Genomic DNA, 22,829 nt, shown 5'->3' on the forward strand with positions numbered 1-22,829 from the left:
CATTTTTCAGCTTTGACGAACAGTTTGTTCTCCAGTAATCTTTGCAACACAAGGCGGACATGTTTCTTATGTTCAGAAAGGTTCCTTGAATAAATGAGTATGTCGTCAATGTAGACGAACACGAACACATTTAAAAAGTCTCTGAGAACATCATTCACAAGGGCTTGGAAACAGGCAGGGGCGTTTGTTAAACCAAAGGGCAGTTAATATGTGGATTATGTTTCTCCAACCATTCAAATCCAAGCACCAGGGGAGAGCATGCGGAAGGAAAAACAAAAAATGTTATGGTTTCACGATGGTTACCTGAAAGTAGTAGCTCGAGAGGTTGAGTTTGATGGGTAACTTGGTGGAGTCTTTTCCCATCAATGGCAGAGACACAAAGAGGCTGGGTCAGGGGGATAGTTTCAATCTGGAGTTGTTGAACGAGGTTAGAATCAATTAAGTTTCTTTCACAGCCTGAATCGATGAATGCAGAGAAAGAGAGGCTTTGATTAGCACAAAACAAAGTGGCAGGAAGCATCAGACGAGGAGATTTCTTAGAGTTAGTTTGGCCCGCCAGACTCCTCAGATCCTCTGGCGGGCCCAGGCTTTTGATTTAGCCGGGCAAGAAGCGATGAAGTGTCCACTCTCACCACAGTAGATGCATAGTTTACTCAAAAAACGTCTTTGTCTTTCCTCTGGAGTGAGCCTGGTGTGTCCCACCTGCATGGGTTCGGCATCCATTTCCCCAGAATGAGAGGCCTGAACAGGCAAAGTGAGAGACTGGGCTTTAGATCTCGGTTTGGGCAACTGTTCTGTGGGAGAAGAAAAAACAGTCACATTATTTGAGGTAGGGGCAGAGGAAAATGATCCCAGATTTCTTGACTTGGAGCTGTTTCTAGCTCGGATTCTATTGTCCAATCTTATTGTCAAACGGATTAATTCTTCGAGAGTGGCTGGTTCGTCGAGGGTTGCTAGTTCATCCTTAATGCTTTCGTTTAAGGCCATAAAATAAGCCCCTTTCAGAGCGCTTTGGTTCCATCCGGAAGCTGCCACTTTAACCCGGAAGTTGATGGAGAACTCTGCCACAGAGGAATTTCCCTGCTTAATGTTGAAAAGAGCACGAGAGTCAATGGTTTGATCTGTTTTTTGATTAAATACCTGAGAAAATTCAGAAATAAACTCTGAATAACTGCAATTGAGACTTTCATCGGAGGCAAACCTTGCCTGAGCCCACTCCAAGGCTCTTCCTGTTAATTGGGAAAGAACAAAAGTTATCTTCTTATAGTCCGTGGAAAAACTGCCAGGTGAGTTTTGAAAGATTAAACGACACTGAAACAAAAATCCCTTGCAATCTTTCATATTACCAGAGAATCTTTCTGGAAGGCTTGGGCGGAACTCTGATGACATCACTGCTGGTAACCTCGGAGGAGGAGCTGGACCCGGAAATGGTTGCGCTGCCGGCGTGGCATTAGCATTGCTCAAAAAATTAGCGTAACTCTGAAGCATATGATTGTGAGTATCAACCAAACAATATAGCTCACAGAGTGTTTGGGTTTGTCCTTGGATTTGGGCATCTTGCTCCTCCAAGCGATGGCGGAGGTGATCTGCTGGGCCTTGTGTTTGGCCGCAGTGTTCTGTCATGATGGGTTCACTGGTGTGACCCAATTATGCAGAACACCACTGAGACGGAAACAGGAGTTAAAGGTTTAACAGAGTTTATTTTCACAAGCACAGAGTTAGTGACTGGTTCTGGTTCTGGCCTGGGAAACTGGTTCACCGGAGTCTGCGTGAGAAACAGTTCAGTTAGCGTTGCGCATAGGAGTTTGATTCTTGACAGTCTCTGATTTATACCTTGAGGGTTCTTGATGAAAGCCTTGAGAGGGAAACTGTCGGATCTGGAGAGGATTTGATCAGCAGAGTCCGTAAGCTGCTTCAGCGTCTTACTTCCAAAAAATGAGCAGACCTTGGCTTTGAGTTTCCAGCTCTTGGTCCAGAGCTGCATGGAAGTCCAGAGAGAGGCTTCAGGTTTGGCTCAGAGGGCAGGCTCAGCAGGTTAAGCTCTTCCTGAGCTTCACAAGGGAAAAACTGGTTTCCTGGAAGACAGAGACAAAGGTTAGAATCCTGACTGGATTCAGAAGTTGACAAAGGTTCACAGAGATACTTGGCTTAGGTGCTAACCAACTGGATCAACACTGCGGCGTTGAGGCAAGGTCTGAAGACAGCTTAAGTACTGTGGATCCTCTGATGATGGAATGGGCTGCAGCTGGGCAGGAGGCTCAACTCAGGAGGATCCACGGCGGACTCTGCTGGAGGAAGGTGGTACTTCCCCAGCTCCCAACAGTTTTAGCTACATGAAAAAGAACTGACCCACTTTGAAATGTTTTGATTCATTTAATTTATATTTTGAATCAGAAAATAAGACTTGATAGGCATGTAATCCAAGATAACACAACCCCTTTATCTTGGTTATTACTCTTGGTGAAGATATGGAGCAACACTAAATATTTCACATGTAGAAATACCTAAACCTTACTTTCCGTCAGTAGTGGTTCTAGTGGGCGGCATCTAGGGCTACAGCCCTGGATGTTCCCCCAAGGGCCTGCATCTCACTTCTGAGCTAATCTAAGTAAAATGTGCAGTCCTGGCATTCACCACATAGTGGCAGCATATGTAGGAGAGCAGCCTTTAGCATTCCCGTGCAGAAGAAGAAGTGTTTCCCTCTCGTCGCTGCCAGCTTATAGGAGTTGAGCACCTCCGCGGCAAATTTGAAATGGAGAGGTCAGTGACAGATATTAATGGATATAAAAAGCTTTTTCAAAAAGTAGATCGCTGCATCAGCACCACCATGAGCCACACCAACAGCTGTTGCTAAACAGACTGTTGTCCCAGGTATGTGACACTTTGACTGATTTTGAGACATTGTTTGTGCTGGTCTTTCCGAAAAGTTTTTCCCCTATGAAAATCTGTTCTCACTTTGTTGGGAGCTCACATTAAAGCCAGAAAGGTGGATCTGACCATTTTCACAGACCATCTGATCAATTTCTAGGTTAAAAAACTCATATAATCATGTCAAGGCTGTAACATCCAATTTAATCGGCAGTTCTTGTTAATAAAAACTGTAAAATAAATAAATAGAAGATGTCTTTCTACGCTGTTTTCTGTTGTCTTTTTAAACACCAAGAGTCTTTTTCCAACTTTTGTCACTTAAGCCTGGCAGAAATAAAAGTCTGTCACCAAACACAGTTTTCCAACACATACAGTACAGACCAAAGGTTTGGACACACCTTCTCATTCAAAGAGTTTTCTGTATTTTAATGACTGTAAAAATTGAAGATTCACACTGCAGGCATCAAAGCTATATATTAACACATTAGGGATTATATACTTAACAAAAAGTTTGGACACACCTTCTCATTCAAAGAGTTTTCTTTATTTTAATGACTATAAAAATTGAAGATTCACACTGCCGGCATCAAAGCTATATTAGGGATTATATACTTAACAAAAAGTTTGAAACAACTGAAAATATGTCTTATATTCTAGGTTCTTCAAAGCAGCCACCTTTTGCTTTGATTACTGTTTTGCACTTGAAGGAGTTCCCAGAGATGCTTAGCACTTGTTGGCACTTTTGTCTTCACTCGATCCGGTGATTGTGGAGGTCATCTGGCGCAGCACCGTATCACTCTCCTTCTTGGTCAAATAGCCCTTACACAGCCTGGAGGTGTGTTTAGGGTCATTGTCCTGTTGAAAAATAGGTGATTGTCCAACTAAACACAAGCGGCATGGAATAGCATGCTGCTGCAAGATGCTATGGTAGCCATGCTGGTTAAGTATGCTTCAATTTTGAATAAATCCCCAACAGTGTCACCAGCAAAGCACCCCCACAGCATCACACCTCTTCCTCCTTGCTTAATGGTGGGAACCAGGTATGTAGAATCCATCCGTTGACCTTTTCTGCGTCTCACAAAGACACGATGGTTGGAACCAAAGATCTCAAATTTGGACTCATCAGACCAAAGCACAGATTTCCACAGGTCTAATGTCCATTCCTGGTGTTCTTTAGCCCAGACAAGTCTCTTCTTTTTGCTTGTTCTTAGTAGTGGTTTCCTAGAATCTATTTTATCATGAATCCCTCATTCACACAGTCTCCTCTTAACAGTTATTCTAGAGATGTGTCTGCTGCTTGAACTCTATTTGGCATTGACCTGGTGTCTATATGAGCTGCTGTTAAGCTGTGATTTCTGAAGCTGGTGACTCAGATGATGAAGATGATGAAAGGTGAGCCAAAAAAACTGTCTCATGTGAGCCAGTTTTTTGTAGCGCTTGATGGTTTTTGTGATGCTCTAGGGAACACTTTCAAAGTTTTGCCAATTTTTTGGACTGACTGACCTTCATTTCTAAAAGTTACGATGGCCACTCGTTTTTCTTAGCTGCTTTTTTCTTACCATTATACAAATTCTACTGTCTGTTCAGTAGGACTATCAGCTGTGTATCCACCTGCACAACACAATGGTCCCATTAATAAAACAAGAAATCCCACTTATTAAACCTGAAAAAAGACACCTGTGAAGTGAAAGCCATATCCGGTGACTACCTCTTGAAGCTCATCAAGAGACTGCCATGATTGTGCAAAGCAGTAACCAAAGTATGAGGTTGCTACTTCGAAGGGCCTAGAATATAAGACATATTTTCAATTTTTTCACACTATTTTGTTAAGTATATAATTCCACATGTGTTCAATCATAATTTTGATGCCTTTAGTTTGAATCTACAATTTTCATAGTCATTAAAATAAAGAAAACTCTTTGAATGAGAAGGCGTGTCCATGATTTTGGACTGTAGTGTAGTGTGTATTTATAAGCTTTCATTGCTGATACAAGAGGATGGAAACTGGCTGATAGCAGGGCACAAAAATGAACAATTCCTGAAAAGATGATCAAATGTCACTAAATCCTCAGGATTTGTTATTGATGAATAGAGGAACATGCACAGTTAAAGACTTGCAGATAAGTCAATTTTTTCCCATGTTTTGGAGGGGAGTCAGATTATTTCAAACAGATTATTTCCAAATTCTCAAAAGTTGTTATGTTTTAATGGCATGTAGTATACTATAAATGTCCTTAATCCAGTAATCTGTCATATTTTACATTAGAACGGGATTTACCAGAAAGTCTGCACTCTCATCTTCACCATCAGGGCTTACCCCCTGATCTCCAAGAATCCTACATCCGCCCCTGCTTTCCATCTTTCAGTTTTGTTTGAATAAGTTTTTTTATGTTGAACAAAAATTTTAGGTACATTTATTTTTATAGAAAAATCAAATAGTTTTTCTTTTAAACTGAAGAAATTTCAATTTTTCCTCCTGTTATTTCCATGAATCCTCCTGTTAGCTCTCTCAGATGTTGGACCATATTTAGCATGAAGCAACAGATTTGTCTTAGGAGGCATACCTCTAACCTCCCTTTTAACTTTGTTCTGACTGATTAACTTGCCTTCATCCATATTTTCATAAACTGATCATTAATTGGTTTAATATCTGTGTCACCTATTTCCTGTCATTCAATGAAACAGAGAAGCGGCAGCCTCTGATCACAGACGAAGATTAGATGTACTGATCCTTTAGTTGTCATGTTTTCGTTTACAGACTCTGAATAAGAGCAATCACAGAGGCAAGAATCAGTTAAAGGGGTTTATTGAAGGTTTGAGGTTGTACATAGTGAAGTCCGGCAGGCAGGGTTTTCAGGATACTGCTGTAGGGGTTAGGTGACAGGTGAGCAACAGATCGGTGCTGGTTGAAGAGTGAGGGATGTATGTAACTCACAGAGAGGGCGGCTTGGTGTCTGTCTTGGGAGGATGGTGACAAGTGGTCCAGGCGAATGTTGCAGGTCCAGTGGGTGAGATCTGATGGTGGTGTCTCAGGGGAGCTCAGGCAGGAGGGCTTTAATTGTTCAGAGGCCCGTAGCCTCACTGGTTCTTTGAGGCTGACTGAAACACCTCTGACAGGAGTCCAGAGTGTAGAGGTCTCTGTGGAGCGGTTGCAGGCTTGGGATCCTGGGTTCTAGGAGAAGGAGCAAGAGAGTAGAGGGTTACGTCTAGGCAAAGCTAAGAAGCAAGGCTTGGTAAAGGATCAGTTGTACCACGATGGAGCATTAACGAACTGACGCCCTCCTCCTTGTTCCAGCTCCTTAAGAAAGGTGGTAATCAGCTTGATGAAGAGCACCTGCCCGTCCAGCCCTGCAGAGGAGAGAAAGAGAAAAACTGGCCTGCACCCAGGCCTAGCATATGACATTAGTAGGGTTAGAGTTAGGGAAAGTTGATAGGAAAATATTCTCTAACAATATATTACAATTCTTTGGAAGACAAATCTTTCTTTAAAGCAAGACCCAATGTGGCACTGAGATTAATCTGCATAGATGAAAAAAATAAATAGAAATCAGCCATGATTAATTCTGTTACCATGGCAACTTAAACTCTGCTCAGGTAGGATCTTCCTCTCTGGTGACAGGTGTCCCTAAGTGTGGTAGTGAGATTAATCTGTATAGATAAAAAAATAAATAAATAAAGATCAGCCATGATTAATTCTGTTACCATGGCAACTCAAACTCCTGCTCAGGCAGGATCTTCCTCTCTGGTGACAGACGTCCCTATTTATAGCTTGCAGCAGAATATCACAAGGACCTTTATCTTTGTCTGTTTGTTTTTTTTTTTTTTTTGTAGAATGTGAAATAATGCTTCCTGGTTCCTCCACAGAGTGAACCTGCAGAACTCAAAGGTTCCCAGTGGTCCATCTGCACAGCAGCACCAAACGAAACTGGACTTCATATTTAAGGTCTGTACATTTATCACAACTAATTCTCCATGGGTTCTTTTCACAGCCATCTCTATGCTGGGCTTTGTAGACCAAAGGACTGTCAGTCTGTCCAACATGGATCCTATGTTTGGCTCCATGATCTCAGTCTGATGTGTCCTTCATTTATTGTTCTGTTCAGCTGCTGGAGGAAAACATTGTTAGTTTTGTGAAGAACGAGCTGAAGAAGATCCAAAAGGTTCTGAGTCCAGATAAACCAGAAGGCTTAGAGCATCATTGGGAGGATGGGGAGGTGTTGGAAGGTGAGGAGGAAGAGCAGAGGTGCAGCAGAGAAGCTTTGGTGAAAATCACCCTCAATTTTATGAAGAGGATGAAGCAGGAGGAGCTGGCTGAACGTCTGCAGAGCAGTAAGAGGATTTAAATACAGATTTAACCTGATGGATACATGATGAATTTATTCCAGTCAAGAGCTTAAATAGCACAAGCTAATGGTAGGAATAGTTTCAGTGCTAAAACTACACTTTCATCTTTCAGAGCATTTTGCCTCAGTTTGTCAATATAAACTTAAATCCAGTCTGAAGAAGAGGTTCCAGTCTGTGTTTGAGGGGATCGCTAAAGCAGGAAGTCCAACCCTTCTGAACCAGATCTACACAGAGCTCTACATCACAGAGGGAGGGACTGGGGGGGTCAATGATGAACATGAGGTCAGACAAATTGAAACAGCATCCAGGAAACCAACCAGACCAGAAACAACAATCAGACAAGAAGACATCTTTAAAGTCCCACCTGGAAGAGATCAACCAATCAGAACAATGATGACAAAGGGAGTGGCTGGCATTGGGAAAACAGTCTTAACACAGAAGTTCACTCTGGACTGGGCTGAAGGCAAAGCCCACCAGAACATCCAGTTCATATTTCCATTCACCTTCAGAGAGCTGCATGTGCTGAAAGAGAAAAAGTTCAGCTTGGTGGAACTTATTCATCACTTCTTTACTGAAACCAAAAGAATCTGCAGCTTTGATCACTTCCAGGTTCTGTTCATCTTTGATGGTCTGGATGAGAGTCGACTGCCTCTGGACTTCCAGAACAAGGAGATCCTGACTGATGTTACAGAGTCCACCTCAGTGGATGTTCTGCTGACAAACCTCATCAGGGGGAAACTGCTTCCCTCTGCTCTCCTCTGGATAACCACACGTCCCGCAGCAGCCAATCAGGTCCCTCCTGAGTGTGTTGGCATGGTGACAGAGGTCAGAGGGTTCAATGACCCACAAAAGGAGGAGTACTTCAGGAAGAGATTCAGAGATGAGGAGACGGCCAGCAGGATCATCTCCCACATCAATAGATCTAGAAGCATCCAGATAATGTGCCACGTTCCAGTCTTCTGCTGGATCACTGCTACGGTTCTGGAGGATATGTTGGAGACCAGAGAGGGAGGAGAGCTGCCCAGCACCCTGACTGAGATGTACATCCACTTCCTGGTTGTTCAGACCAAAGTGAAGAAGGTCAAGTATGATGGAGGAGCTGAAACAGATCCACACTGGAGTCCAGAGAGCAGGAAGATGATTGAGTCTCTGGGAAAACTGGCTTTTGATCAGCTGCAGAAAGGAAACCTGATCTTCTATGAATCAGACCTGACAGAGTGTGGCATCGATATCAGAGCAGCCTCAGTTTACTCAGGAGTGTTCACACAGATCTTTAAAGAGGAGAGAGGGCTGTACCAGAACCAGGACAAGGTGTTCTGCTTCGTCCATCTGAGTGTTCAGGAGTTTCTGGCTGCTCTTCATGTCCATCTGACCTTCATCAAGAATCGAGTCAATCTAATGAAGGAACAAAAAAACATTTTTGTTTTGTCTAAATTATCTAAGGCAGTAAAACTCAGAAGTCTACATCAGACTGCTGTGGACAAGGCCTTAACGAGTCCAAATGGACACCTGGACTTGTTCCTCCGCTTCCTCCTGGGTCTTTCACTGCAGACAAATCAAACACTCCTACAAGGTCTGATGACAAAGACAGGAAGTAGCTCACTGACCAATCAGGAAACAATTCAATATATGAAGGAGAAGATAAATGAGAATTTGTCTGCAGAGAAAAGCATCAACCTGTTCCACTGTCTGAATGAACTGAAGGATCATTCTCTGGTCCAGGAGATCCAACAGTCTCTGAGATCAGGAAGTCTCTCCACAGATAAACTGTCTCCTGCTCAGTGGTCAGCTCTGGCCTTCATCTTAGTGACATCAGGAGAAGAGCTGGATGTGTTTGACCTGAAGAAATACTCTGCTTCAGATGAGGCCTTTCTCAGGCTGCTGCCAGTGGTCAAAGCTTCGAACAAAGTTCTGTAAGTATTGACACAATTTGGGTTTTTACACCAGGTGCTAAAATCAGGAAAGGGTGAATATTATCAAACTAATGTTTAGCTATCAATTTTATAACAATAATTTTTATTGGAATAAACAACAGTCAAGTTAGACTTAGACAGCTATTTGTCATTTTTTATACACAGCACAATCATTTTGTACAGCTTTCATTTCCATTTCTTAAAGTGCAGCAATGATCAAATGTAAACAATGTGGGAGAAAAAAAAAAAATGGTACAAAAAAGGCATTGATATGCAAGTGTGATGCAGAGTCTGTGACATGATTGTGAGTTTTTTCAATGGTTCAACTGTCTGATGGCAGTGAGCAAGAAGCTATTTTGGAATCTGCTGGACCTGCACGGAATGCTTCGAAGCCTCTTCCCAGAGGGCAGCAGCGAGACCAGCCCATGTTGGGGATGTGAGGGGTCATTTATGATATTACAGGCTTGGGACACGCAGTGCTTGGGTGAAATATTTTTTGTGGAGTGAAGAGGAGCCACTATGATCCTCTCTGCTGTTGTCACCACTCTTCTCATGTTTTTTTCCCAGTGTGTGGCACTACAGCCTCCACACCACATAGTTAGACAGCAGGTCAGAATGCTCTCTTTGGTGCTCCTGTAGAAGGTTGTGAGGATGGGTGGGGGCAGGTGATGAGCAGTAGGGCATGGTTAGGCCAGTTCCTCCTGAAGTTGAAGATGATCTCCTTTATTTTCTCCACATTCAGGATCAGGCTGTTATCTCTGCAGTCCACCTCTTCTCTGTAGTCCTGGCCATTGTTATCTCTAAAGAGGCTCACCACCGTAGTGTTGTCTGCAAACTTCACAATGTGATTGGTGGTGAACTTGGGACAGAGCCCTGAGGGTTGCTGTGTCTGTAGTGACTGGGCTCCGCCAGGTGTGCTAGGCTCAGGTGAAGAGCAGAGGAGAAAGCATCTTCAGTGGAGGGGTGAAGGCAAACTGGAACGGATCGTTTGTAGGATGGAGACTGGAGATGTGTTCTTTAACCAGTCTTTCGAAGCGCTTCATCACGATACTCATGAGTCAGTGCGACAGGCCGGTAGTCATTGAGTGAGGTGACCTGAGGCTTCTTTGGCACCAGAATGATGGTGGCAAACCAGCAAGGTTTTAAAAATGTCTGTGAGGACACCAGCCAGTTGACCACCTGCCCAGATATGTTATTGGGGCTTCTGGCCTTTCTTGGGTTGACTCTCCTCAGAGTTTTCCTCACTTTAGCAACGTCCAGGTTTAGTGCCTCCTCCCCCTGGTGTAGAAATATCAGCAGTGTTGCTGCCATCAACACCTTTGTTATAGATGTTCGAAATCTGACTGTTTTTAGGTGTACTCCTGTTTCACTGACTGTGACTGGCTGGGTGTGCTCTCTTCATCCTCTGACATGGGACTTAGCTCAGAGCTCGTCTGCCTGGCTGTGTGTTTCCGGGATGGCACTATCTTTTACAGTTGATTTTTGTATCTCTGCTTCTGTCTTCTTAAACCCCAGTCAGCCTCGGCAGATTGCTGCTCACACTGAGCCTGGTTCTGCTGGAGCTTCATTTCTGTTAAAGAGGAGTCTTTCCTCTCCACTTTCGCTACAAGCATGCTTAGTGTGAGGGATTGCATTCCAGTCAATCAAGACAATCTTGCAATTTATCCATGGCCCCGTCACACCACACTCTAAGTTGATATACAGACTAAGATTTAGCTAAAAGACCTGAAAAGGATTTTTTATCCCGGGGCAAAATTATTTCTCTTATCAAAGGGGAACTTAATTTTGTTTCTTTAATTATATTTCTTTTATTATGTTTCTTTTATTGTTATAAATATGAATTATGGTCATCCAGCTCTGCTCTGGCAGCTGTGACTTTCAATCAACAATTCTAAAAAAAAAATAGTAACAGCTTATACTCGTGTCAAAGGCAATACATTGGGCATCCCTGCTTATACACAATTTCAAATAGGAAAATCATCCATCCAACCAGCCACTCACCCACCCATCCACGAGTCCTGTGATAAAAAAAAAAATATGAAAGTCTACTAAAACTAACAGACTGCAAATTATGATTCCCAGATAGATGGATGGCTTCCATGTCATCTGTATCATTGATTATTATTCCCCTTCACAAGCAGCAAAATCTAATTAAGATTTTTTTTTCCCCACACATATATTTGACAAAGTCTGAATATCAAAGGTTTCATTTTAATTCATACATCCACTTTTTGTCTGTATTGTTTGTGCTTTGAATCCTTATACTTTCATTTTAAGTCCCTCAGTTGTAAGTCTGGCTCTGAGGCTGAGTTGGCTGGTTGAGCTATTTCCGAGTCTTGCTGATTTTGAAAAAAGACAAAAGTGCACTTTAAATATAACATAACATGTTTTTCTTGTAAAATATTACTGAGATTGTACTGCATTTTTCATATCCCAGCAAATCTCTTTTTTTTACATCTGTAGCTGTTAATTTCTGTCTTTGTGTCCTGCTGAAAAACACATGGCATTAAGATGTCTACTAACATAATGATGTTAAAAAGACTAATATTCTAGTCACCTCTGAATGACTTTAAAATCTCGGCAATTTGGATCTCTAGAACCCTCACAGTCTGGTAAATAAAAAAAAAGGAAAACAATAAATTTTAGTCTTTACCTGTAACTGTGAGTCATTATCCTCTGAGGAACTGAGAAAAATAGCTTTTTTTAACTAGAAAAGAGGAAAACAACATTTAAATAATATTTTAAATTATAATACTAACCTGCATAGCAAAAACACTCTGTTGCTGTCAATTGTTCTGAAGCTGTGCATGTCTAAAGGCTTTTTCGGTGGCATCTTAGTTTTTTTTGTTTTTAACCAACCTAGCTTGTAACTCTTGGTTCTAAATAAAATGCAAAGCAACTGCCAGTTTAAATTTACTGCTATTGTGTGTTGTCTCTCCACTGGTCACTACGACGTACGCAATGAATAGCCACCGCCAATCATGGAGACAAATTTTGCAAAGTGACAGATCCAGAGCTGTTAGAGTTAGGAGTCTTACCTACAGGGCTGTGGACAGGTCTAGTAATGTTATATGGTGTAATCTTACACCGGTAGGCAGCGGGATAGAGAGAAAAAACTTTGAATGAAAACGCTCCGAACACAGACAGCTGCACCTGTCACGAGTTTCTGTAGGACAAATTAAATGAGTGGAAAGGGAAACAAAAGTGCAAATTAGTGGTGCGGACTGCCCCACCAGGCCAAGGTTGGTGGGGGACATGTCCACACCAATTCTTCAGAAAGTTACGCCTATGTTACACTAACATTAACGTGACACTTACCCTGCAAATTCAGCAAAGCTCTTACTAATCTCGCTCAAGGTTAAAGGGAAACTTTGCATTTTTTTTTTTACATTGGTTCCTTGATTTTACATTATTACATAATGTTCTACTCACCCATATAAGTTTTGTGTCATTTGGAGCCGTTCAGAAGATATTCTGTTATATCCAAGTAACGTCTTCCTATGGGCAACGAGTTGAAGGCACAAACTAAATTGTTCATAATTTTTTGTTTATGGTACGCCAGCATTCATAACATGTAGGCGAATTATTGTCCCTGAGACATCCGCGGTTATATTTTTTATATTTATATATTTTAAAAACAAAGCAGAGTGTGTATGACATCATCCACGCAACCGGACTGGAATCATAACAGGTACAGTTACGCTCTACCCCTTATATTCATTCTGCTAGCTAATCTGAATCATTCAATTCCATTTTGAGAGCGAGATCATCAGTGGTAGTCTTCCAGGCATATCGGTAAAACTAGCAGCAATTTTAATCCACAAAAACCTCAGTTTTACTTTTTTAGACAAAATTATAGATCCTGAAGCAGATTCATCATAATTAAAATATCTATTCATAACCAAAATGGGTGTATTGTCAGCATATATGGTCCAAATGTTGATGATCCCTCATTCTTCCACAAACTTTTTCATGCACTTTCAAAGCACGGGGACTGTTCTCTAATTATTGGGGGTGACCTCAACTTGGGTCTAAATGGAGAAATGGACAGGTTGAATACAACAGGGATTCAGCGCAGTTGGCAATCATCAAATATAGTCAAACAATACATGAGTGATTTTGGTCTTTGGGATGCATGATCTCTTCATCCTAACAATAAGGAATACACTTTCTTTTCTAATGTCCATCATTCCTACTCTTGTTTGGACTATTTCTCTAATCAGCAGCTCGCTGCTGTCTGATGTCTCAGATGCTGTAATCCATCCTATTACTGTCAGTGATCATGCTCCTGTTACTTTAACCCTAAAAAGTAAAAAAATAACGCACAAAACAAGAGCTTGAGATCAAATACATCACTGCTTAAAGATGAAGAGTTTCTCAAATTTTTCAAGGAAGAGTGGGCATCATACTTGGTGTGCAATGATTTACCAGGACCATCAGCATCTATACTATGGGAAGCAGGTAAAGCAGTGATGAGAGGTAAAATTATTTCATTCTCATCTCATAAAAAAAAGTTAGAACAAAAAAGGTCCAGGAATTAGAGGAAAAAATAAAGTTACTAGAAAGCTCGCTAGATTAGGAAAAATTACTAGAACTAGAACTAAACGAATATATTGAAAAACAAAATACATTTTTAATTCAAAGACTCAGAATTGATAACTTTGAACATAGCAATAAGTCAGGAAATGTCTTAGCTAATCAGCTAAAAAAAAAAAAAAAAAACAGTTACAGACCCAATTGGTAATATATTACAGGATCCGGAGGATATTAACCATGCCTTCTGAGACTTCTATAAATCTTTATACACATCACAGTTAAATCCATCAGATAATGATAACAAGCGATTTCTGGATAAAATAACTCTACCTAAATTATCAGAGAGTCAAAGACTGACCCTGGACTCACCGCTGTCTACAGCTGAAGTTCAGGAAGCATTAAAAAGCTTGCCAAACAATAAAGCGCCAGGTCCAGACGGGTTCTCTACTGAGTTCTATAAAGAGTTCTGGGACATTCTGGCCCCAATGTTCCACAGAATGCTGTAGGAAACTCAAGATAATGGCAAATTTCCAGTTAATATGAATTCTGCCACCATTAGTCTCCTGCTTAAGCCAGGCGAAGATCCTATGTTTCCGACCAGCTATCGTCCCATAACCTTAATTAAAGTGGATATTAAAATATAATAATCTGTAAAGCTTTAGCAAAACGATTAGATAAAGTCACTCCTCTCATAATCCACCCAGATCAAACTGGTTTCATTAAAGGAAGGCAGTCAGCTGCTAACACATGCAGACTGCTGAATTTAATAGATTATTCCTACAGTAAAAATATTAAATCCTATATATTGTCTTTAGATGCAGAAAAAGCATTCGATAGAGTAAACTGGAAATTTTTATTTGCTACTCTACATAAATTTGGTTTTGGCAAATCCTTTATAGATTGGTTAAAAATATTATACAGCTTCCCAACAGCCTGTGTCAGGACAAATAATCAAACATCTTCCAGCTTTTGTCTCCAGAGGGGCACCAGACAGGGATGCCCACTCTCCCCCTCACGTTTTTGCTATTTTAATTGAGCCTCTAGCTGCTACAATCAGACAAATTAATGTGGTTAAAGGTATAAAAGGCATGAAAATAGAACAGAAAATTAGTCTTTACGCAGATGATGTATCACTTTATCTCCAGCACTCAAACACTTGCCTCTCTCAAGTGATTAGTTTACTAGAATCTTTCTCAAAAGTCTCAGAATACTTTATAAATTGGTCTAAATCTATAATACTACCATTTAAGTCCTCACTACAGAATCCCTCAGGTCTACAAATGCAATCAGGAAATCTCAAATATTTGGGAATTACTGTGTCATCTAAACTAGCCGAGTTACTAAAATTCAACCACATCCCTCTTTTTTTTAAAAAAAAGAAGAGGACCTAGAAAGATGGAAATCGCTTCCGATCTCCCTTATGGATAGGGTAGCCTTAATTAAAATGATGGTCTTACCCAGAACTAACTACCTATTTTCAATGATCCCAAATAAACCATGACCTGAATGGTTTAAATCTCTAGATTCTTCCATCTCTAAATTTCTTTGGAAGGACAAACCCCCTCATATCAGCTTAAAGACACTACAGAAAACTAAAGACAGAGGGGGACTAGATTTACCTAACTTCCAACACTACTACTTAGCAAATAGATTACAATAAATCTATAAATGGACAAAATATAATCCCTTAGATGAGCCCTGGATAGACACAGAACAGGAAATATGCAGTAATATCATAATTTCAGATTTGCCGTTTATTAGCTCTAAGATCAAACGCCACCCATGTTTTAAAAATATTAACATCAGCTCTTCCCTGACAGCTTGGTGGGAATTTCTAAAAAATAACGAAGTCATCACTTATCCCGTGCAGTCGTACACCCATCTGGAATAACACTGACATTCTACAAAACAATAATGTGATAAACTTTCCGTACTGGAAGAATAAAGGTATTACATATCTGGACCATTTATTTGAAGGTACGGAGTTTATCACATTTGCTAGATTAAATTTGCAATATGGCATTAACAAAAATAAATTCTTAGAATATGAGCAAATTAAAGCTATAATTAGAAATAAATGTAAGCATATTGATGGAGGTTTAAAAATTCCAACTAATATATCAGAGTTTACTGTCTAAATTATACAGGACACTGACTAAACTGGATGATACAATAGCTCTTCCTATTACTAAATGGGAGGAGGATTTATCAGTCAAGTTTAAACAAACATCTGGGCTCAGATATGTCTAAGAACTTTTAACATGACTAGAAACCCCAATTTACAATTAATACAATGCAAAATCTTCCACAGAGTGCACTATACAGGTCAAAGATTATTCAAGATGGGTTTTGCACAATCTAACATCTGTCCACAGTGCACAGGCAATCAACTTGATAATTATTTTCACGTGTTATTGTTATGCACGCCGGTTCAGAGATTCTGGGTACAGGTATTTAAGGACCTATCACTGTGCCTGGGTTGTAAAATCTCACTTTCCCCTACAGTTTGCTTGCTGGGTGACTTTGAGGGAAGCTCTATGGAAAAAAAAATCTGTGCGTCTGCTGCTTTGTTTTTGCCGCTTGTGTCGCCTTATGGTGCACGGCTGGGGCGGCTTTGAAGCTCCGGCTCTCTGGTGCACCTTGGGTGGGGCTGCTCTGTCCATTGTTTGCCTTGCGACTGTGTTTGCTGTCGTCGGTGGGGTAGAGTGGTTTTGTTGTGTTTTTGGGTGGGGGCCGCTCGAGCCCCCGCGTGCCGGCGGTGCGCAGTCGCTAGGGTTCCCGTTCGGGGGGCTTGTTTGTTTCCTGGGAGGGCAGGCAAGTTGATTTTTCTGGGGAGGAGCGTCTGGGTGGAGGGGTCCTCGCGGTGTGGCGGTGGGTGTTTGACACTGGCTTGTTTTCGGCTGTTCTTCTTCACTAAGGGGGATTTTTTTGTGTGGGAGGGGGGCTTTGAATGGGGGAATCAGGGCTTTGAATGGGGCTCAGGATTTGTGCTTTGCTGTGTTGTCTGATTTTCTTTTTCTTCGGATTGGTGTTGTAGGACTGGTGTCGGGGGGGTGTCGTTCGGGGGCCGGTGTCGGAGTGGGAGTGTCTGTGTTGGTGCCGGCGCCGGGGGTTTTTGAGCGGTGCCCGGTCCTACTGCTGGGTGGGTCTGGGGTGGGTCCGGGGGTCTGGGATCCCTGGGGCGCGTTGCCCTAGGGCGGGGGCCCCGGTGTCGTTCCGGGCCTCTGGTGTGCAGGGGTGCCTTGGGGCCTGTTGGGCGGGGGGGGCATGGACATTAACACCTATGGCAGATGCTTAGGGTTTGCACTCTGCTAGTGGGGGAAGGGGAGGGAGGGGGGAGTAGGAATTATCTTGGCCTGGATGTCTTTTGTCGCTTGTGTGGTGAGTAGTTTGAATGTTAATGTAGGGGAGGGATTGGATCTCCGGACGGGGGGGCGGAGGAAGGTGAAAGAGGGAAGACGATTTCAGAAGGGCTTCAGGTCTGGCTCCCTGTCTCTGTCCTGGTCCGTGCCGTCCCCTGGTGGGGCTTCGTCCGGGATGGGGGCTCTGCGTGTTGCGCGTGGGCTGACCGGCCAGGGTTGTCCCCCCCCCCGCCCTTATTTATTTATTTATTTTAATTATTATCATAATTTTTTTTTGTGGATGGACAGGATGGGGGGAGGGTGATGGTGTCGGCCCTGTGCCCGGCTGGCTGGTGGATCCTGCTGCCGGTCCCTGGCCCCCGGGCTATGGTGGTGAGACTGGTGGGGCCCCCTCTCCGGAGGGGCTCTCGGGGAACAGGGGTGCCTATTGGAGTCAGCGGGGGAGCTGGCTCCCTGGGAGTGCAGTAAGCACCTCAATCCTTTGCTCCCCATCCCCGAAATCCTCTCTCTGCCTGCTCCATCACACTGCCACACATGTAGGTTTTTGGGGAGGGGGTCGTTACTGGAGGGCCCCACCTTCTGATGATGTCCCCCACCCCAATTTTTATTTAGCATTTTAGACACTTCCATCTACAACATTTTCACAACACACATCTATGTAGGGTATTTTCTGGGGAGTGGAGGTCATGGCCACCCGGGTGGTTCTTATTTTATGGGCCTCACCACGGTTGGCTTCCTCCATCCCCTCTCGCATCTAGACATTGAGGGTTAAAGTAAAGGGTTAAAGACTGTGCCGGACACCCGCTCTTGGTACTCCCTGTTTTAATTAAATCTGAGAGCAATACGCAACAACACCACATTTGAGCAGGCAAAGGTAGAATAGGGGGAGGAGGAGAGCTGCACGGCGTGGTGAGGTGCAGGTCTTGGGTTTTGTTTTGGGCTCTGGTTTTTCCATTTGCATTTTTCCTCTTGCATAGGGGAATTTTTTTTCGGTGGGGGGAGCGGTTGTGGGCGGGTCAGTGTCTGGTGTTCACTGTTGCATTGTGCCCCCACAATGCAACAGTGAACACCCTTTTTGCTTGACTTTTTTTTTTTCCCTTTGGGGGAATTGGCATGCTTGTTTTCTCGGGCGGTGGGCGGGCCCGTTGGGTGGGGCTCCTGCTGGCGGCGCGCCGCTGGTGTTTGGGGGTCTGGGCGGCTCCGGCGGAGCAGGTGTGGATGGGCTGGATGCGTTGATTGGGTTTTCGGGTGGGTTTTCCCACTTGGAGGCATGGTGGAGCTGCTTTGTTCCCACTGATCGCAGCGGGTGTGGCTGCGGGGCGGGTGGAGTGGCTCCGCCCGGCGCGCAAAAAAAACACCACAGAGCAGAGTCAGGATGCAGTGGCTGAAAAACAACAGTGAAATACTGTACTATACTGTACACGTCAGTCACTATTTGTCCTGCTGTACTTTGTATTTCTTTTCATAATCATTTTTCATTTTGTCCCGGTGCTGATCCCCGCAATATTAACTCTTTAGTTCGTATTGATACAAATTATTACTTATTTATTGATAACTATATTATTTTACAGTACAGTACGGTAGTTATTTGTAAAAAAAAAAAAAAAAAAAAAAAAAAGAAAAAAAAACAGACAATAACAACGTCTATACCATAGGCTACTTTTAATTGTTTAACAAATGCTTGGGCCTGTAAAAAGTTTTTGTTGCGTGATTTCAATGTTGTATGGAGTGTTTCATTGTATAATAACTTTAAAAAAAATAAAGGTTTCTACTTCACGGATTTCACCTATCGCGGGTTCTTTTAGGAACGTAACCCACGCGATAAACAAGGGTTTACTGTAATGATATTTTTATTGCTTCGCGCCCTGTATCGACGTTTCTCGCTACGGCTCCTTGTCTCTATCATATTTGCCACTCTGATGATCCATCCTGTGCTGGTGGAGCCTCCTTGAGGAACAGCAAGCGAGAGGACGGTTCTATTTCAGCTCAACCAGCACTGGAAATATAAGGAGCATTTCATTTACATCTGTGAAAATGGCTCAAGTTTAACCGTGCAGTGCAAGAAGTGTTTGCCGGCTATCAACCTGAACCTGCTTGTGTTAGTCTGCAAACTGCGTAAATGGTACAGCCTGGGGTAGGAACAGAAAAGAGTATGGCCCGATGAAAGGAGTCTGAGAAAATTTTACATGACTGTTGCTGGCATCTCTTCTTGTGGACATCCTGTGATTGCCTGTCAGCAGTTCCCTCTCATCCTAGTGCTTTTTTAAGGTTCACATTCAGTTCTCAAAAATTAAATGTTGAACATGGGTCAATACTCATTAAAACCTTAAAGTAATCAAAAAGTAATCAACATAATTAGTTACATTACTTTTTAAAAGTAATTGAAAAAGTTACACTACAATTACATTTTAAACAAGGTAACTTGTAACTGTAACGGATTACATTTCAAAGTAATATTAAAGTAACTTACCCAACACTGCTAATATGTTTGACCCACATGCAGAAGCACTTCACAGAGACCTAATAAAGATTAACAGTTTATTGTCAGGAACTGTACACAGAAAGGTAAACCACTTCTTCAGCTTGGGGAGGTTCCAGCAATCTGGTGAACCGGAAGCGGAGGTACTAGGAGGAAATCAGAGTGGCGAGTTCAAGGACAGTGGGAAAACTGGTCGAAGGTCTTACTACTAGGTTTCATGGACTCACTGTGGTAGTTGGGGAGGGTTTCTGAAATCCCCTTAGTGGAGGCTTTGTGTGTAGAAGGCTTGTTTCATTGGAGGGTGGACAGGCAGACTATGGGAATGCTGAGGAGCTACTACAGACTGACTCTTGGTTCCTGAAGGGCTTAGCATTCAGATGAGGAGATCTGTCTCCTCTTCTCAATGTGACGAGTGTTTTCCTTCCAGACTTGAAAGGCCAGCTTAGCCAAAGGATCTGGAAAATCCTGCCGGAGAATCAAAGACAAAAATGAAGTTAGGACTGAAAAGCTCTGAAGACATTTAGATTTAAAGTTGACTCAGCAAGAGGGGCTACAGTACCCAATACTGGCAAACACTCTGGCGAGGAAGTCTGCTCCTTAAATACTCCTCAGGGACTGATGACCCAATAGGCTGCAGGTGTGAGATGAGAAGAACAGGTGGGATGTCCATTGTGGATAGCCACACCTTTTAGCCAGGGGAGAACGTAGGGGCGACCCTCCTCCTAATATCTGACCAACAACGGTTCTGTGCCGTCGTACGATTCAGGGAAGCCACAGCCCTGTTCCATACTGCCTTACAGCGGCGGACATGGTGCTGAACAGATGTTACCGAGAGGTCCTTCTCTTCTGCCGGGAACAAGGGAGGTTGATACCCCAGCAAGACCTCAAAAGGGGATAAACCGGTTGCTGATGAGATGTGGAAATAGTGAGCATATTTTACCCAGGGTAGATAGAGGCTCCAATCGGAGGGGTTGGCTGTAGTTAGGCATCTGAGTGTGGTTTCCAACTCCTGGTTCATCCGTTCAACTTGGCCCCTACACTGTGGGTGATAGCCAGAGGTGAGTGAAACTTGGGCCCCAAGGGCCAAACAAAAATTTCTCCAAACCTGAGAAATGAACTGAGGTCCTCGGTCAGAATGGATGTCTTGAGGTATCTCATGAAGGCGGAAAACATGTTTAACCAGGAGTTGGCCGGTCTGAAAGGCTGAGGGCAGTTTTCTCAAAGCGACAAGGTGGCAGGCTTTAGAAAAATGTTGATTATTGTCACGATTGTCACATCATATCTTTTGAGATGGGTAATCCGGTGACAAAGTAAATTGCTGTATGGGACAAGGGCCATTTAGGGATGGGCAAAGGTTGTAGCAGAGCAGATTGGTAGCTGATGCGAGGACTTGTTTCAAGCACAGGTTGGACAGGCCAACACAATGTGTTCGCAGGACTGAGTCAGACCTTTTTTCTGCGATTCAGAAGGAGCTGAACGCAGAGTTTAGTTGCTTATAGTGAAAATTAAGAGACAGTTAATTTAACTTTACAACCCACCAATCCATCTATTGGTATTGGTGATCTAGACTTCAGCAGGTTGTTGTTTCTGTGGTGAGTGTCATTCAGGAAGAGCTGTTAGAGCTAAGTGTGAATTGAGTTTAACACAGATTTCTTAAAGAACAATACCCTCCAAACCCCCTCCAAGTAGACCACGTCCTCTAAGAACGTGGTCTACTTGGACTGTATCCTTAGAAGTCCGTGAAAATAAGGAGACCGGAAGAGTTTTGGCTGTGAATTCAAACGGGTCTACCACCCTTCGACGGATTTTACCTCCGTACGCTGTGTTGCTTAGCAACCGTGACAGTTGACACACAAAGCAGGAAAATAATTAATTCCGAAGTTTTTAAAAACTGTTTTTTTATTCTTTTTGTAACGTGAACAGAGACTACACTCACGAGATTACAGAGTGGAATAAAAGTGACAACCATTGGGAGCATGAAAAATAAAAGCCAATGTAATGATAGAAACCTTACTCAGTTAAATAACATGCTGCTGTCATTTGAACATCCCTGATGTTTCTGCTATTTTAAAATATCCATTACTGTAAAAGTTTCCATAGCTGGATATTGGTTATTTATTCTCCAGGTGGACAGCTTTATATTGTTAAAACACTTTACAGTACAGTATTTATTGGTCTTCCCTTTTATGTTACTCTTATACATTTTTCTGTCCTTTGGTGGTGTCAAAGTGTCAGCACACTTTTAATTTCCCAGTTGAAGGCACTCTGTCTTTCCCGGTGGTTGCTCTTTGAATTACAGCTATATTTTTTTTGAGTCTTTTCTTTGTTGACAAACAGTGTCTAAGTGATAATTTTAGAGCTGTGAATTTAAACTTTTGTTTTGTTATTCATACAACTTGTCTCTCAGTTTTTCTTCATCAGAAGCTTTTGGGAGTTAAGTCAACATTGAGTATGAGTCCATGAAGCCCGGTCTTGCTGGTTGGTAGATGTTGGAGGTTGAGAGTGGAGACACTGGTCTTTCAGTTTGTTTGGAGATGAAGGTGGACAGGTTTGAGCCAGGGGTTCTGAAGGCCAAGTTGGTGAGCCTGAGGAAGGAGCAGAACGGAAGCCTTGGGGGAGGTAGATCCAACAGCAGTCTTTTCCAAAGGGATCGAGAAGCAGAGAAGGACAATAAGGTCTTAAACAGAGAAGATCCAACAGGAGGGAAAAAACACAATACTGAGATTTCTCTCAAGTTGGCTTTTTACCACTCTGAGTACAACAACCATCTGCCGTCTGCTTGAGGTAGACTGCTCCTTCTTAAAGGCCACCACTGATTGAGGGAATGGTACCCAGCTGGACTCAATTAGCCTGCCACCGTGTGAGAGAAAAAAGGGAAAAGACATACAGCCTCTCCACCCAGCTCTGGAAACCTGACAGACACTGGTTGTTCAGCAATGCTCCAAAAACCATGATCATGCATATGGCACAACAGACTTAAACTTCAAACTCTTAAACCCCTGTTCCCCTCTTATTTCTTTAATTTTGCTCATTTTCAGTAGTGTTTAGTTTTGCTTAGTTATTAGATGTAATACTGTTCGATTGTAGCTAATAAAGGTACCATTGTATATTTATCGATGATCTTTTCTCTTCATTTTACACATTCAACGATTTATCACTCAGGCTGTATTCACGTTTCTTTCAGTCTGTTCAGTAAGGAATTTACAGTTATAATCATTCACCTTATAACTAGCTTTACCCTTGATTTGAATGACCCATTAATTAACTAACTTCCCTTCTTGTTATTCATAATCTATATATATATATATATATATATATATATATATA

General features: G+C 42.5%; 1 protein-coding gene across 1 annotated transcript in view; it reads left to right on the plus strand.

Annotated features, from left to right (window-relative positions):
* Positions 1 to 22,829, plus strand: part of LOC107103947 (protein NLRC3-like) — a 69,075-nt gene that overhangs the window by 4,685 nt on the left and 41,561 nt on the right. Inside the window, exons 3-5 of the mRNA XM_015403815.1 lie at positions 6,733 to 6,811; positions 6,972 to 7,197; positions 7,325 to 9,125. Of these exons, the coding sequence (XP_015259301.1) occupies positions 6,733 to 6,811; positions 6,972 to 7,197; positions 7,325 to 9,125 (2,106 nt within the window). The remainder of the gene's footprint in view (positions 1 to 6,732; positions 6,812 to 6,971; positions 7,198 to 7,324; positions 9,126 to 22,829) is intronic.

This window comes from Cyprinodon variegatus, unplaced genomic scaffold (assembly GCF_000732505.1).
Source record: "Cyprinodon variegatus isolate N-32 unplaced genomic scaffold, C_variegatus-1.0 Scaffold1570, whole genome shotgun sequence".
NCBI lineage: Eukaryota > Metazoa > Chordata > Actinopteri > Cyprinodontiformes > Cyprinodontidae > Cyprinodon > Cyprinodon variegatus.